At 43.3% G+C, this 14,952-nt stretch overlaps 1 protein-coding gene across 2 annotated transcripts in view; it reads right to left on the bottom strand.

Annotated features, from left to right (window-relative positions):
- MCM9 (minichromosome maintenance 9 homologous recombination repair factor) overlaps positions 1-10,984 on the bottom strand; it is a 55,692-nt gene extending 44,708 nt beyond the window's left edge. For both annotated transcript variants that reach the window (XM_048297921.1, XM_048297922.1), the window contains exons 1-6: positions 10,899-10,984; positions 9,974-10,290; positions 5,820-6,136; positions 4,089-4,170; positions 2,962-3,162; positions 615-740 (exon numbers count right to left, since the gene is read on the bottom strand). In XM_048297921.1, the coding sequence (XP_048153878.1) occupies positions 615-740; positions 2,962-3,162; positions 4,089-4,170; positions 5,820-6,136; positions 9,974-10,283 (1,036 nt within the window). In that variant the 5' untranslated portion in view covers positions 10,284-10,290; positions 10,899-10,984. The remainder of the gene's footprint in view (positions 1-614; positions 741-2,961; positions 3,163-4,088; positions 4,171-5,819; positions 6,137-9,973; positions 10,291-10,898) is intronic.
- Between the last annotated feature and the right edge of the window lie 3,968 nt (positions 10,985-14,952).

The following is a 14,952-nucleotide window of genomic DNA, read 5'->3' on the forward strand; positions in this document are numbered from 1 at the left end:
TTATTATGACCTACATAGATTATGACCTGTGTGCCACCTGGCACATGGCATATTTGCCATCTAATAACAACAGAAGGAGAATCAGCAGGCAGGTAACTTGGAGTTACAAAACTAAGTGAGATGTGCTGACAATCACAGATGGAAAAGTCTGGCATTAGGAAGTAAAATGAACCCTTTAATTTTTCCTTTTAATGGACTATAGTGATCCGCATTAAGGAAACATTAAGATTCCATCCTTTGATGCCAAATACTGCTGGGAATATTCTACTAGAAATAATTTCAAAATGTCACTTATACAATAAAAAGTGAGTTTATGTTTTAGATAAAACAGCTGTCTTTAATATTCTACCTAATGGAAACCTGGAAGTGTTTCTATTGGGTTTTATTTGGGAAAAATTAAAAAGAGGAAGTCTAGACACCCACTTGAACTTGCCTGAGATTTTGGAAGAATACTCAGAATTGATTAAAACTTGTTCTCACTCAAGAAAATAGGATGATTATGCTTCCAAGATCTTACTGGTTTCATTTTGGAGGGATGGGTGGGGAATGTGGGTGAGGACAGGGATGGGAATGACTGTTACAAAGGATGTGATACTGTTAGAAAAAATACAAACCTCTGGTTCGAGTTCCAGCAGCATCAGTTCTCTGTACACCACCAGCAAGCACCATGGCTACAGCCAGCTTCACCAGGTACAATCCAAAAACTTGAGGACATAAGCTAGCCAAAATTTCATTCCTCCCTAAAACAGGAGCAAAAATGGCACTCAGCAGAGTTAAAACTTGGTTTCCCATGGACTCCTGTGTACACTGACAAATAATTTGGGCAAGAAGAGTAGGGTAGGAAGGAGATTTTTAATTTTTTTTTTTTTTTTTACTGGGACCTAGAGCAGTTGTTTGATCCAAACTTCCTTCATTATAGAGAAGTTAGGTAATCACAAGCAGCAAAGCCAATCCTATTGTAATTTAAGGAATGTATGGTGTGGATAGCACGATAAAAGGCACTAATGAAATGCCATCATGCAAATTCTTTTGTTCTACATTTACAAGTGTAGAAGCTATGAAACCTAAAAGTTTCCAAACTTCAAAATAACCCCTTGAAAACTGGTGTACTGTACATTTAAGAAGACTTTTAACACTTATTTTGCCTTAAATCTGTGCACACACAGTGTGCACATTTTCTCCTTGTTACCTTCAATCTCCGTCTCCTTTGATCCTTGTGTGTCACAGGTCCCTGTCCTCCTCCGTACTATAGTCTCTTTCCAGCAGCAGAACATTTCAATCTGCTCTGAAAATGCTGATGGTGTGCAAGATATGTAACAGAATTAATTCTGCCCTTTGAAATTCTGACACTACTAGCACATAAGGGGTCTCAGGTTATATGCCATGTGCTACTTGCATTGCTAGGGAATAAAAGAAAATGACCCATTTTGAGAGCTTAATTTCATGTTTTAAATTTAGATGCAAATACATGGTACTGGCAAAATATAGGCACCTAATGGATGACTTAAGGTATATGTGTTTCATTCGAAGGTCCTCTGAAGGAATTAACATATCTTTGTCCATCCAAAAATGGAATTTTAAAAACATTGTTCAGCCATAGCACAGCTCAAGACTTAACTCCACAGTTAGGAGTTAGCATCATTAAGTGACTGACATAAAATGCAGTAGTAGCTACCATTATCTCTCAAAAAACAGTACAGGTACACACACACTCTGTTGTGAAATGGCCTCAGACTCCTTAGTCAGATCCGATCTCTGCCCTCAATGTCAACTCAAATTCAGACAAACAGCCTGATACAGACATCTTGGGCAGCCAGGGTCCTTCTAATTTCCACTTCAACTTTTTTGTAGCCACTTCATATTTATTTATTCAGAATGGGTAATATTACATAAAATCACATTGCTCCCTTCAGGCTTCCAGAAATTGTCCTGAGAATGAAAGATTAAAAGGGACCTTCAAAGAAGATCCTGAGTTACTTTCTGAACAGTTCTAACGAGAGTGATAAGAAATATTCTCGTTCCAAACAGCAGAAGGAAGAAATGTTATCATTCCAAACAGCAGGAAGCTAGCAATTAAACTGCTTTCCAGGAAATGCAGTTCTGAAGAATCTTTGACATTGACAGGATCTACACTTTCTTATTGTGAGCAGGCTAATTTGAGGGAGGTTCCCACCTGCTTTTCCTCCTGTTTGTCTTTAAAGAAAGACTAAGCTCTTTCCAGTGTTTTACAAGACAGAGTGTCAGCCTAATAAAGTTCAGTGATGGAGACCCTAAAGAGTCCATTGAGCTTCTGCAGAGTTGAGGAGAAGGCAGTCAGATTATGGAGAGGGACAGAGTTCCAGACAGAACTCCTGGTAATTCCAAGGTGGTTGACTGCAGACCACGGTAAGTTTAGGACCCAGCGTACTGAACACTGACTGTTCTGGAAGCCACTGTGAATTGGGAGGCTCCCCTGCACCTAACCAAGGGCCTAGGCATCCACGAGTTACGTTAAAGATATGATGTGCTAATCCCTATGGTAAAGATTCAGAGCTTAATTTGGGATGCAGAGACTGTGTCAGATTTCTCGCCCCAGAGGCAACAGCTGTGCTGACTAAATGCAGATCTAGTCCACACTATTTCTTCTAAGAAGTATGCTTCTTCTTTCTTGATTATAAAGCACTTCTCTTTTTTTTCCTCTCATATTATTTCTCATTTCTTGTTAATAAATGTTCCAAAAAAGACTTGAATAGAAAGCTCAAAGAATGAAGATCAATGCAGTTGGTTTGGTACTTTCTTCTGCCCCCAGCCAGCAATATTAAAGTAAGAATTTCATATTCTTGTAGTGGAAAAAATATATTCTTGATGAATGGGTGGTGGGATAACATAATGGGGGGAAAATGTGTTCAGTTACTGTATTTTCACTCCTGATTTCATCTCTATCCAATCAAGAGTCCTACTTAAAAGCTTTCAACTACTAACCGGCTAAGGGATCATTCCTATGCCTTTCCCAGAAGTCTTCAAATTCTTTGCGAACTTCTTCATCAATTACAACACCTGCTAGCTGCTCATTGTTCACTTTAACATAGTTGGCTTTTAAGACAAGCTCCAAGTCACAGCGTGCACCCTCGTGGAAAGGTTTCCACCTCTGCATTACCACTCCATACACTGTGATGTCATCTCCTAGAGGTAACAACAGAAATTAGTAAAGTAACATCTGACTTGAGACATGCAGACACTTCAGCTAGCTGTAATGCACAATAATGTGATCTAGAGCCTGTGTTACAGTTAATAAGGTTAAAAAAAATCTAACAACTGAAAACAAAACCTCCTGCAGTTACTGGAAGTTGAAAACAAAGATAAGGTAGGTTGCTTGAGTCTGTGCTAGGAAGTTATGTCTTTCCACTTCTGTTTAAGGGAGGTGGATTCTTAAAGACATATCTCTGCTTGTTTCCTCTTTTAGAAGAGAGGAATTCCTGGTAAACTGTAGAAGCTCTTTCAATTAGATTAATTATACAAAAAAATCTTAGTCAAAACTTATTTAGCTTCTGGTAACTTTTGTGATGAATCACTTGTTAACATTCTGAGTAGAGTGTTCTTCTGAGAAAGTACAGCTACAAATTAATTTCTTGTGGAAATGTGCCTATCTGAGTATTTTTAGTCCACTCCTAATTTATCCTCCTGCCAATTAGCTGCTTCTTTGAAAGCCAAGTAGCTTTTTCCACCTGCAGCACTCCTTAGATAGGAGGTCAGGTTTCCTGGCTCTCCAGGCCTATGGAGGGGCACCTCACGCTGTGAGACTCAATCTCCCGGGGAGGTTTGGTGTTCTGCACTAACAAGTTTTATTATACTTTCTGTATGTCACAACACATTACTTATTGAAACTGATCTGTCAAACAGTCAAGATGTAACCTGGGGGTGCATGACGTTTTCTAGAATGATCATCAGCTGCCACGCTAACGTTCAGCCTGAAACAGCAACGTGACAGATGAACACACCTCATTTGAGGAGCCCCCAGCACTGACAGCCACTTGACAGAGATTCATCTCAAATGGACAACTAAAAATTCTTGTGGGTACAAACATATGTAATTTATGCAATATCCTCACCAGACTTGCAACTGTCCACCAAGTCATCTTCCAGAACAACCATCATGCAACGAGGGATGCTTCCAACAGACAGCCTCTGAACCTAGGTGATGGGAAGGAAAAGCACTTCTTAAGAACAGCACCTTCAAAAGCCTTTAATTTACAGCTGCTCTGGCTTAAGGGCCTACTAGGGTCCTTTCCTGGGACTGAGGTCAGTTCTTGCTTTTTATCACAAAACTTACAGTAAGGATGCCAATGCTGCCCTGAGCTTAACAATGAAAGTTTAATGCTGATATTAATGCAAATGGGATTGGGTATTAAATTAGCAGAAGGTGCTCGGTGCTGGGAGATGTTGTGTGATTTCAATATCTTGCTGAAGAAAGCTCACTAAAGGAGGCCATTTGAAAGAGCTGATCCTTTTTTTTATTATAATTTGAGTTATTACTAGATACTTCTTCGGTATGTAAAGTTGACTTTGGGTACTGAAGCATGTGCATGGGTTAGACAACCCTTCATTGAAGTATATACTGAGGGTTATTCTCTGTATTTTTCTGGTATTTAACCGTGACTTGATAGTTGGAGATTAAGTTTACACCTAGGTGTCAAGGATTAAATCAAAAACAGGAAAACCAAAATACATATTGACAAATGTGACAGTAACTCGTGTAACTCTCTTTCTTTTCTGCAGGGCAAACTCTGTGCAATCTTGTCACAGTCCATTTCTAACCAGCAATCTTTCCATTTACACTTTACAGCTTTCAACAGTTTTGAGAGTATCCACTGCACAAGAACAAGTCAGAAGTACCTTTTCATTCTGCAGCACAGGTCATACATGCTAGAATTCTTAATGTATTCACTCTCTGGTGCCTAGGAAGGTTAATTCACCCTTGTGTATCATCTAAATGGCCACAGGCAGTTCACATTATGTTCAGTACTGGTGGCATGCACAGTTACTTGCAGAGCTCAGTAGGAAACACAAGGGAAATTCACTCCTAGTTTAACTTTACTGTTTTTAATAAGCCCATGTTGCTTATTAAAGAGATCTGTGTGTCACACGCTAGGAAAAAAAAAAAGTTAAAGAGATGTCCCATATGTCAGAAAAAATCATTGTATGTACATGCAATATAGGGCTTATTTCCCAGAAAGTTTTATTCCCTTACTTTTTTTGGTATTCTGAACTTTTAAGACCTTAATTTCTGACTTCATACATTCCTTCTCCACCTTGTCTGTACTTCCGCCCAGGGCTACCATCAGAAAACAAGCGCAAATTCTGCATCCAAGTTCTGTAAGGATCACATATGCAATAATTGTTGAATTAAATATTGGTTGAAGGGAAGAGACATTTGCAGACACCACGTATTGACCACATTGCACAGCTACAGCTGGCCCTGGCCAACACTGGGCTAGCTTTAGTCCTCAGAAGCAGTGTTGAACATCAGCATCATGTACAGGAAGTGTTTAGAGAAACAATGCACACTTGGTATTATAGGGATTCAACGTGGAATGGAATTTCATCTATGGAAATTTCATCTATTAACTGACCGCTGGTATTTTGTACAATATTGAATGGAATTACCCAATAACAGAAGTCTGGTCTACACATTGGCTTAATTTTTAACTCCAACTGGAAACCTCTGACCAATGGGTTGCCAGGCTTCTTTCAGTCTTCTCGGGCATTAATTTCAAACAACAGCAGACATCTGTACTTTAATCTCTTCCCCTTTTTGTCTATGATTTTTTTTTTTTCCTTACCTGTTCCTGAATTTTGATTTCTTGATAGTCCCTGCAGCAGGTAGGAGAAGAGGTTGTTCCAGAGAGACACGTGAACTTGGTTGAGTTGCAGCCTTCCTCATTGAGACAGGCTGCTGGACGACAGAATGCGTAGTACTGCTCAAAGTCAGCCTTGACAACAAACACGTGCTTGCACTTGTTGCAGATGTAACTCCGTTCAAACTCCAGAACCTTCACCGAACTGGTACGTATGACAGTCCCAGTGACTGACAAAAAGTGTCCCACATCCTTGGATTTAGGGATGTGCTCTCGAGTCAGCTCTGGGCAAACAGGCAAACCTGTTAGACAAATATAGGTGCAGCATAAGGCTATGCTTATAAAACAAGGACTTATAATGCAGTTAAACAGAAAGACGAGAAAACATGCCAGACATGAACAGTAGCCATTGTTATTACTGTTTCATAAATGTGATTCAACTATTCATCTGTTGTACCATAAATCTGATTCATTGTCCTCAGATGGTGAAAATCATCAGACACTGAGCACTAGCTGAAAATGTTGCCATTTTACTCTCCCACTCTTGCCAAGGGGTGAATAGTCAAGAACAGTTTCCATTCATGGAAACAGATCCTGATATTCTCATATCTATATTAATTTAGATGCTCTTTTTGTAGATGTCATTTATTCTACAACTGGTTTATCTGAATTACAAATTTTCAGTTGTGCTACTTAACTGTGGTTCAATGTTATTCCCCCAGTTAAACAGGTGTAGCTCCTAATCTTGTGTGAATTCTCAAGTCTAAGCAAATTCACAGTCAGAGAGCATTTGACCTGAAATCCACACTCCATAGCAGAAAACCTCAAGCACAAGGAAGATAGCACAAAAAGAATGGAAAGGGGTTATGACCACAGCCAAAGCAAATTCACTTGTACATTCAAATGCATAGTGACAGGACACTTTCCACTTGGTCTCCTTTAATTCCCCCCAGCAGCTAGTTCAGTCATGTGCTGATCCCACTCAGTGTTCACCCATCACTTGGCACCAGAGTGGCTGAAATCCTCAGGAAGATTAATCTCTCTCAACAACCTACAAAGTGTTAATAAAAATAAATGGTCCCTGAAATGCTCACCTGAGCAATAAAAGGTATTACCTATTCAGAAATTAGTAATGAACTACAAGATACTAATAATTATAAACTTAAATTAATTTCTTAGTCTTACTTCCAAAACAGAGCTAGGAAACAGATGTAAAACTACAAATTATGTTCCTAAGGGGACTATTTGTGTGTTTAGGTCAAATCTTCTCAGTAGCTTTCGCTGCTAAAAAAAAAAAAAAAAAAAAAAAAAAAAAAATCATATTTATTTCAATGTTTTCAAACCCAAATGCCTTATTTCAGACATGCAGAAACATTCTGGTTTGATGCTTTTAAGCAACACTTGGCCTTCTGCTTTTGTTTAAAGAAAGTATTTTTAACTATTAAACTAATTTTAAAGGGTAAGAGAATAAAGTAGAAGAAGTAGAACTAAATAATCAGGAAAAGAAAGTATTTTGTAAAACTGCAAACAATTTTTTCTGCTTGACTCTAATAAAGCTATTTAAATGTTCTACCAAGCCTGTTGAAATTTTCATTCTACCACAGATTTGCATTTCTAGTCAGTTTAGGGGAAAAAAAATCCGTTATTTCTCCACCTGTTTTGGCATTTTTTTCTTAGTTCAGTATTGCTGGCCCTGAAAAAACTTTGCAAAATGCATCACATCTTACACTAGAGAGAGCTGCAGCACTGTTGTCAGGATCTATGATGATCCTCTCTGTGAACTTTGAAGAGCCAAGAGTCTAAATGTGCTCTAAAAAGAGCCTTCATTCGGACCACACTAGACTGCTTGACAAACTCTAATTGCGTGTGTGCCCCTTTGAACCAACTTTACTGTATTAGTCACAAAAAGGCTATTAGAAAATACCAGAAGCAGCTTGGCCCTCAGTAACAGACACAGCGGTGCTCAGACTAATGACAAGTAAGGAAAAATCATTTCATGGATTTGTAGCAAAAAGCTGAAGTTACACAATCAAATTCCTACAATGCTGAAATTCAGATAAAGAACTTTATCTTTTACTTTCTTCAGTGAACTCAAGCTAATAATCCATTATTAATTACTGCATATCCACACTCCTTCAGTCCTTTTTGAACCCCTAGATGCCCTGTCCATATTGGTAGAAAGTGCTGAGATTGTTTCTTACACCTGGTGTAAGCAAAATCACTTTTCCTCACTTAGTTCTAAGCCTGACACACAGATCCATCACCCACACTCCTGGTAGTTGCCTGCTGCTCCCATCAAGAATATTGCACCACCTTCTCATTCCCTCCTTATCTGACATGGGAACGGGAAGTGACACTCCAAGATGAGAATCCTGAAGGTAATCAGAACCCAGCATCTACTTAAAAGGTAACAGTATCATGGGAAAATTTGGGTGGAAAAAAGGCTATAGAAAACTCAGGTTATTTCTTTTGTTTCTTCTGCAGTGAGCCTTTTGGTGGTACAGAACATTAACCAAATTCTGTGGACAGATGTTATTTTGATCCAGCTAGACTTGTCAAGGATAACTCCCCCTGTTCTTCACCAATTTCCCTCCAGTTTAGAGATGGAATTATCTGTGACTTTGCTAACTGAATTCTTCTATCAATGATCAGTCAGGCTTGCTTTTATCAGTTATTAAAACTATTTGATCAAGGGGGCTAATTTTGCTGGAGGTTGATAAGTGAACATTTAGACAAAACATCACTGTGGGAGAAATTATCAGCTCCAGCAAGAGGCTGATAAGAGAAAAAGGAATGTCTTAAAGACACCACTACTCATGCAGAGATCATTTCCCCTTGCTGTATTCCTTCTAATACTTCCTGGCAGCTTTTTAAATAATAATATGTGGAGTCTTTTTTCATGCTGAAGCCCTCAATAATGTAAATGCATCTCAGAACACTAGGAGGAAAGTTTTACCTCATTCATGCTTTCATAGGTACAGGGAGGTGCCCGAGGTCAAATTTCAGTACAACACAGAGGCCATCCTTTTACCTCACATACTCATCAGCTGTGTATAAGCTCCTCAGCACCTGAATACCACAAGCTAAATATATTTCTGATGTATGCGTTGTCATTACAACATTTTTATGGAAACTCACTGGGATGAAACACAGGCCTATTTACCAACTGTGATTTATCCAAATTCAAGCTGCCAAAAGACTGAATGATCATAAGCCACTCCACAACAGGGCAGGGGAGGGAAACACAGGCTGCCAGCTCTTGGCTTTGCAGACTATTGCTCCAAATTGTTATGATCAGAAATGACCAGAAGGGAGGGTGCCACTGCTGACCCAGTTTCCCACAACAGGCAAAAAAGACATTTCAACCCCCGAACCTGCACTCCACATTTACCAAACCTCAGAGCTACTACAGATTTCCTAATAATAAGGAATAATTTTATATCATCTTGCAGTGAAAAAATTTACGGAATCCTCCATTAAGGATCACGCCTTCCAACAGTTTGTTCCAATTTTATGACAAGCAATTTTGTAACAGTTAAGCATAAAATTCAACAGTTTCAGGTGAAATTGTTACAAGACAATTCAAAATTTAGACTTTGCCTCTTCTGGAAGATGGCTGGAGCCAATAAGGACTGGAAGCCAGCTGGCATGGTAAGGAAGTCAACCTGCAGTAAAACTTAGGAACTACATATCTTCCCCTAAAACTTTTTTTTTCCTGGACTTTTTTTTCCTTCTTCCTTTTACTTCTCTCTAGACTTTCTGCCTAAAAGTGAAATAATGTAAAACCAGCTGCTGCTTTAAGGAGTCTTTGCCTTGGAAAGGCTTTGGTGTAAGCCCTGACCCAGCGAGAGATGCCAACCATTGCATGCACGCCAGTGGGTACGGCCACGGCTTTTCTTTTGGGAGGTGGTCTACACACATCCATGTGTTTGTACGTGTCCTTTGCTGCTTAATAAACACTGAGGATTCCCCACTTCTTCAAAAACTGAAACGGCAAGAATTAAACTTGCTCATTCCACGGCGCCCCAATAGTTTGTTACAGAGTAAGGAAATTTCGGCAGTTTCCCTGAAGAGTCAGGAAATGTTGGCAGTCCTGGCTGAGAGGTGCAGCTCGCTGCAGCCCCCGCCCCACCACTCACCCGAGACCCTGGCGTGGAGGTTCTGCTTGAGGCTGAGCTGTGCCGGGTCCGCGCTGTCCTGCAGCGCTGCCAGCGCAGCCCGGCGCAGCGCGCTGTCGAAAATCGGGAGCACCTCGCTGGGGAAGGCGTTGAAGTACTCCCCGATCTCCATGTTGGTCTCAAAGAGCGTCAAGGCGTCGACGACGACGGGGTAGTGCGCCTGGTCATCCGCCTCCTTCAGGATGCTCAGGATTTCGTCCCTGTGGTGCTCCAGCACGTAGGACTCGAACACCTGCCCGATGAGGCTCACCTGGTCCGCGCTCAGCACCATGTTGTCCCTGCGCGGGGGCAAGGCGCGAGGAGGCGGTCACACAGCGGCGCAACCCGGTGCGGCCACGCTCCGGGCGGGAAACTTTGTCTTTCTCAGGGAAAAGCCCATCGCGGAGCCAGGCGAGGCGGGGCGGGGCGCGGCTCATGAGCTCGGGCAGGGAAACCTCGACACAGCGGCACCACTGCCCCGCCGCTGCCCGGCGCCGAGACCGCGCCAGGCACCGGGGCCGGGCCGAGCCTCCCCCCGCCCCTCAGCGACGGCTCCCGCCAACCCAGCCCGCCCGGCCCCCGCCAGCCGGTGCCGCCCTCCCGCCGGGGTGGGCGGGGAGCGGGCGGGGCGCTCCTCTCCGCTAATGGGAAAAGCGAACCCGCGCGGCCATCCTTGCCCTCGCTGTGCTGGCGGTGAGGGCGGGTGGCTGCCGCACCGCCTTACCCGGCCCTCCCGTCCCGGCCGCCGCCAGCACGGCAAGTTCTGAAGGCGGCCAGGCGGGCGCTACCCCAAGCGCGTCCCGTCCCTCCTCACCGCCGGGCAGCGAGGGGTGCGCTGCGCTCCCAGCACCGCGCCCGCCGGGCGAGGAGGGCAGCGCTCCGCGGCCGCCCCGCTCCCGCTCGGTACCTGCAGCGGGGCTGCCTCGCTCCCGCCGGTTCCCGCCGCGCTGAGGCAGCGCTCGCAGCTCCCTCACCCGGCGGGAGGAGCGGCTCCGTCCCCGCCCCTCCGCGCCTCTCCACGCCCGGGCCCGGCGGGCTCTGAGCGGGGCGGGGCGGCGGAGAGCGGCTGGGGCGCTTCCCGCGGGAGAACCGGCCCTCCCAGGAGCAGGCGAGGGGCGGCAAGTCCGGCACGAGGGACACTCCAGCTGCTCGGCCTCTCGGGAACAAAAGATCCACCTACGGGTTCTCCGGGCAATGGTGCCGCACTCTGCACCCCGTGGCAGAGACGCTGCTCCTGTACAGCGGGGGAGGATTGCGAGGCGGGGGGACAGGGGGCTCTGGGCAGGGGTAGCCCCAAGGCTGCTCCCTACAAGTTCCCTCTCCACCCCCGCGGGTTACACCTCGAAGTTTAAATTTGGCTTCTTTAGAGGGAGCTGCACGACAAACCAGCCACTTTCCCCTTCTAAATGAGGGCATAGTAGAGTCTGAGGAGTGGGGGTTTTATGCTTAGTGTAACCAAAAATTAGGGTTTGTTGCAGGCTCTAAAGCTTTCGCTTTTGCCCAGAATTTACAGTATGGTATTTTGAAAAAGTTCTTATTTGTATTTTTTCCCTGTGTATAACAACCCAGTGACATGCTCTACAACTATTTGAAATATTTTGGGTTTTAGCTAATTCTGTATCAAAATCGTGTTCAAGGCTGTTACCATTCGGTTTAAACCCAGAAGAGCTAAGAGAACCAAATCTCTGTCTATAAAACGAAAAGAACTTTGAAGGTTCAAAATATACCCAAAAAACATCATTAAACCAAACGAGTTTAAATGTTGGTGCGAAAAAAATAGTTGTTTTTTTTTTTAATAGTAAAAGGGGCAAAGAGAAAGAAAGAAATGTGCATGGGGGGACAGGGAGAGAGTGACGGGGCTCAGGTGGAAGCATGTCACCCTTCCGAGGGTCTCGAGAACGACGTCTCGTTGCTCTCCTCCATCCGGTCCTCTCGGTGATGAGGGTCCCCCGCCGGATCCAGTGGATTGATACACGTTTTGGGCAGGTGGGAACGCCCGCGTGCCTCCCCTAAGGGGGCTGGCTTTGACACTGTCCCTTGCAACACCGTGGACCTGTAGCACATGCTGCAGTGCTCTGGTGCAGGGTCTGGGGACCCCTTTGGGGAGCCTTTGAGGGGCGATGACACCCCCTCTGCTGTGGATAAGCTTTTTCCCCGGTGAAGTGCCCCACAGCTGAGCTCGTCTGCACGGCGGAGGGTGAGTGTTAACTGCCCCTCACCAGAGGCTTTTCCACTACACACCCAAAGCCTTTCCCCCCCCACCCTTTGGTTCGAGGGTCTGTGCGAAGCCTGGCAGCTGAAAGCCCTGAGGCTGCGGTCTCCACCCCGAGGGTGTTGAGCCTGTGCTCTGTGAACGTATTCTTCCCCAGCCCTGAGTGGTTACTTTATCTTCTCTTCATCAGCGAGCAGTCCAGGGCCACAGTCAGAGCCCCATTCAGGGTGTGATAGTCTTCTCTGGAGCTATAATACAGTTTTTTGCTATAATAGGCAGAAGTCCTTCATTAAAATGTTTAAGTCATAAGCTATAATATTTCAGTCTCCGACACAGGCAAAAGGAGGTTCTCGAGCAGTTTGCCTGTTCCCTCCAGTCACTTTGCAGCATGTGTGCACACTTGCTAACAAGTGCTGTGCTTGCATGTTTGAATTCTGTCCTCACGGAGTTCAGTATAAGAAGACTGTCTTCTGATTTATTTGTGTATTTTCTTGGTACCTCTGAAAAGGTATTTGAATATCTTTTTCATACATCCATTCAAGTCTTGCAATATCAGAGAGCATAGCTTTATGTCCCCATAACTTCAAAGTGTTGAGCAATCTTAAATCTTCTCTCCATTGAGCTTCTCGCTCTCAGGACCTCCCACCGTTGGCCTGTATTAATGATGAATTATGGATAGGCAATCAAAACAAAAATCACTGCCCGTGTAAGATCTTAACCAAAAAATGTACTACAATAAAACTATTAGTTCTATAATAAAAACATATCAGAAGAAATGTACACAGTTTACATTTTAATACAAAATTTTACAGTTGGTGGAGGGGAAAATTAACACTTTTCAAACAAAATATCCTTTAGATGCCTTATTACCAAGTTATGATGTATGGCTTCAATATATAAAGCAACTGCCTTAGTGCTTTCATAAAACTAAGATAATTAATTGGAATGTCTAGCATGCTGGGTTTTTTTCCTCCGAGTCCTATTTAAATGTGATCTTAATGAATAAGAAAGCTGCAGTGGTTACTTCACCTCTTGACTATATTATCTCACTATCCATGAGGTCATCTGAAGAATGTTTGGCCAGCAAAGAAGGGAATGGTCTTGAAATGTTTGGGGGGAAAGTTCGTGTGGAATTTCACAGGTACTTTAAATCACAAATCAGATTTCTCTGAATTGCTACTCCACATGCTATCAGAAGAGGGTTCTGCATAGGACTCCTGTCTAGTGAATCAGTGGGTGGAACTTCAGTTACCTCTCCCGCCATTATCTGCAAACACAAACTTCTTCAGGGTACTTGTAGATGTTGCCTAAATCCTCACCTGAAGGAAAAAGTGTTTCCAGCAAAAGACTGCTTCATGGGGACTATAAAGAGGAAGTGTTTTAGCCCCTAGAAATGTCTCTAGAAGAAAAATACATTTTGTTTTATAAAGTGGTCCTGGAGTAACTAATTTAATAGATACAGCTGCAAAGGCACTGCTGACATCTGCACTTAAAATATAAATTGATCACTGTGAAAATTCAAAACAAGCCCTTTCCCTGGTATATGCTTTCAGTGTCAACTTTTACCAGTTTATAGTGCTGTCTTGCAAGATACAAAACCGGGCTGCTATTTTCTAATGATGAGACACAGTAATTGCTACACATTTGTTAGCACAGTTAACTGGCTTCTGCTGTGGCAGAGCTGTCATCTTCGTGAATTCCTGGAGGTGTCCATGTGTGCATGTCCTCAGACTGCGTTTGTAGCCTAACCAACCAGTGCAGCAGTATGAAAAACAGTGCAGCTGCCTGCAACTGGGGCAGCTGATTTTTCAACTACAGAGCATGTAGCAGATGTTGGTATGTAAAGGCTATGATCAGGTAGTGGTTCCTACAAGAAAAAACTCAAGTTTTGTCAACTTATTATTTAATAGTAACCAGTAATGGTTATGTGCTTAGCTGAGTAATGAAGAAGTGTTTACTCAACAAGAAGTTATCAAAAACTGTATTATGCCCTTTGGAAAATCCACGAGGTAGCCTCGTTTGAAATCATGGTGCAAAACAGGACAGGAAAAAGTAATTGTTTCAAACGAGTAGATGGAGACAGTGCTGGCAGTTACCAGCCTGAAAAGCTCTCTTGTCCTCGATTCGGACCACTTGCCTGGTTTGTCTCAGCTTTCCACTTGGAATAATGGTTTTCTTACATAAACCAGGGTTTTTTGGTTTGGTGGGGGGTTTTTTTGGTTTTTTTTTTTTTTGTTTTTTGTTTTTTTTTGCTTTCAGGTCCCTCCTGATAGTCTTGTGTGGTAATGAAGACAAAGACTTAAAACTGCTCTGCTTTTCAGTTTTACAGAATACAGTGTGTGCCCTCAATCTAGGTTTTCTTCAGGAGAGTACAAGAACTGCCCATTAATGCTGTGGTCAGGGCGGAGGTACAGTGTGCAGCTGGGACACTGCCAGCAAGGCTGCACAAAAGCTGAGAAAGGCTCATGGATCCCACAGGTTAGGGGAAGATTTAGACCAAGCAGCATGAATATGGTTGGAAGTTCATGTGGCTGTAAAACTTGGGCTCCAGACTATACCCTAAAGTGTGTCTCTTGGCAGCTGAGGCTGAGGCTGCCTATGAACTCGTGAAGCACTTCTAGCTTCTTCCAGAACACCAGACACGGCAAAGATGGGGAACACAATGGCATAGGCATCACGCAAGTTCCTTAATACCAAAAGCCAGATACTAACTTCTTTTATGAATACATTTTAAAGAGTTCTTGATGCC

The sequence above is a fragment of the Corvus hawaiiensis genome, chromosome 3 (genome assembly GCF_020740725.1).
Source record: "Corvus hawaiiensis isolate bCorHaw1 chromosome 3, bCorHaw1.pri.cur, whole genome shotgun sequence".
Lineage (NCBI taxonomy): Eukaryota > Metazoa > Chordata > Aves > Passeriformes > Corvidae > Corvus > Corvus hawaiiensis.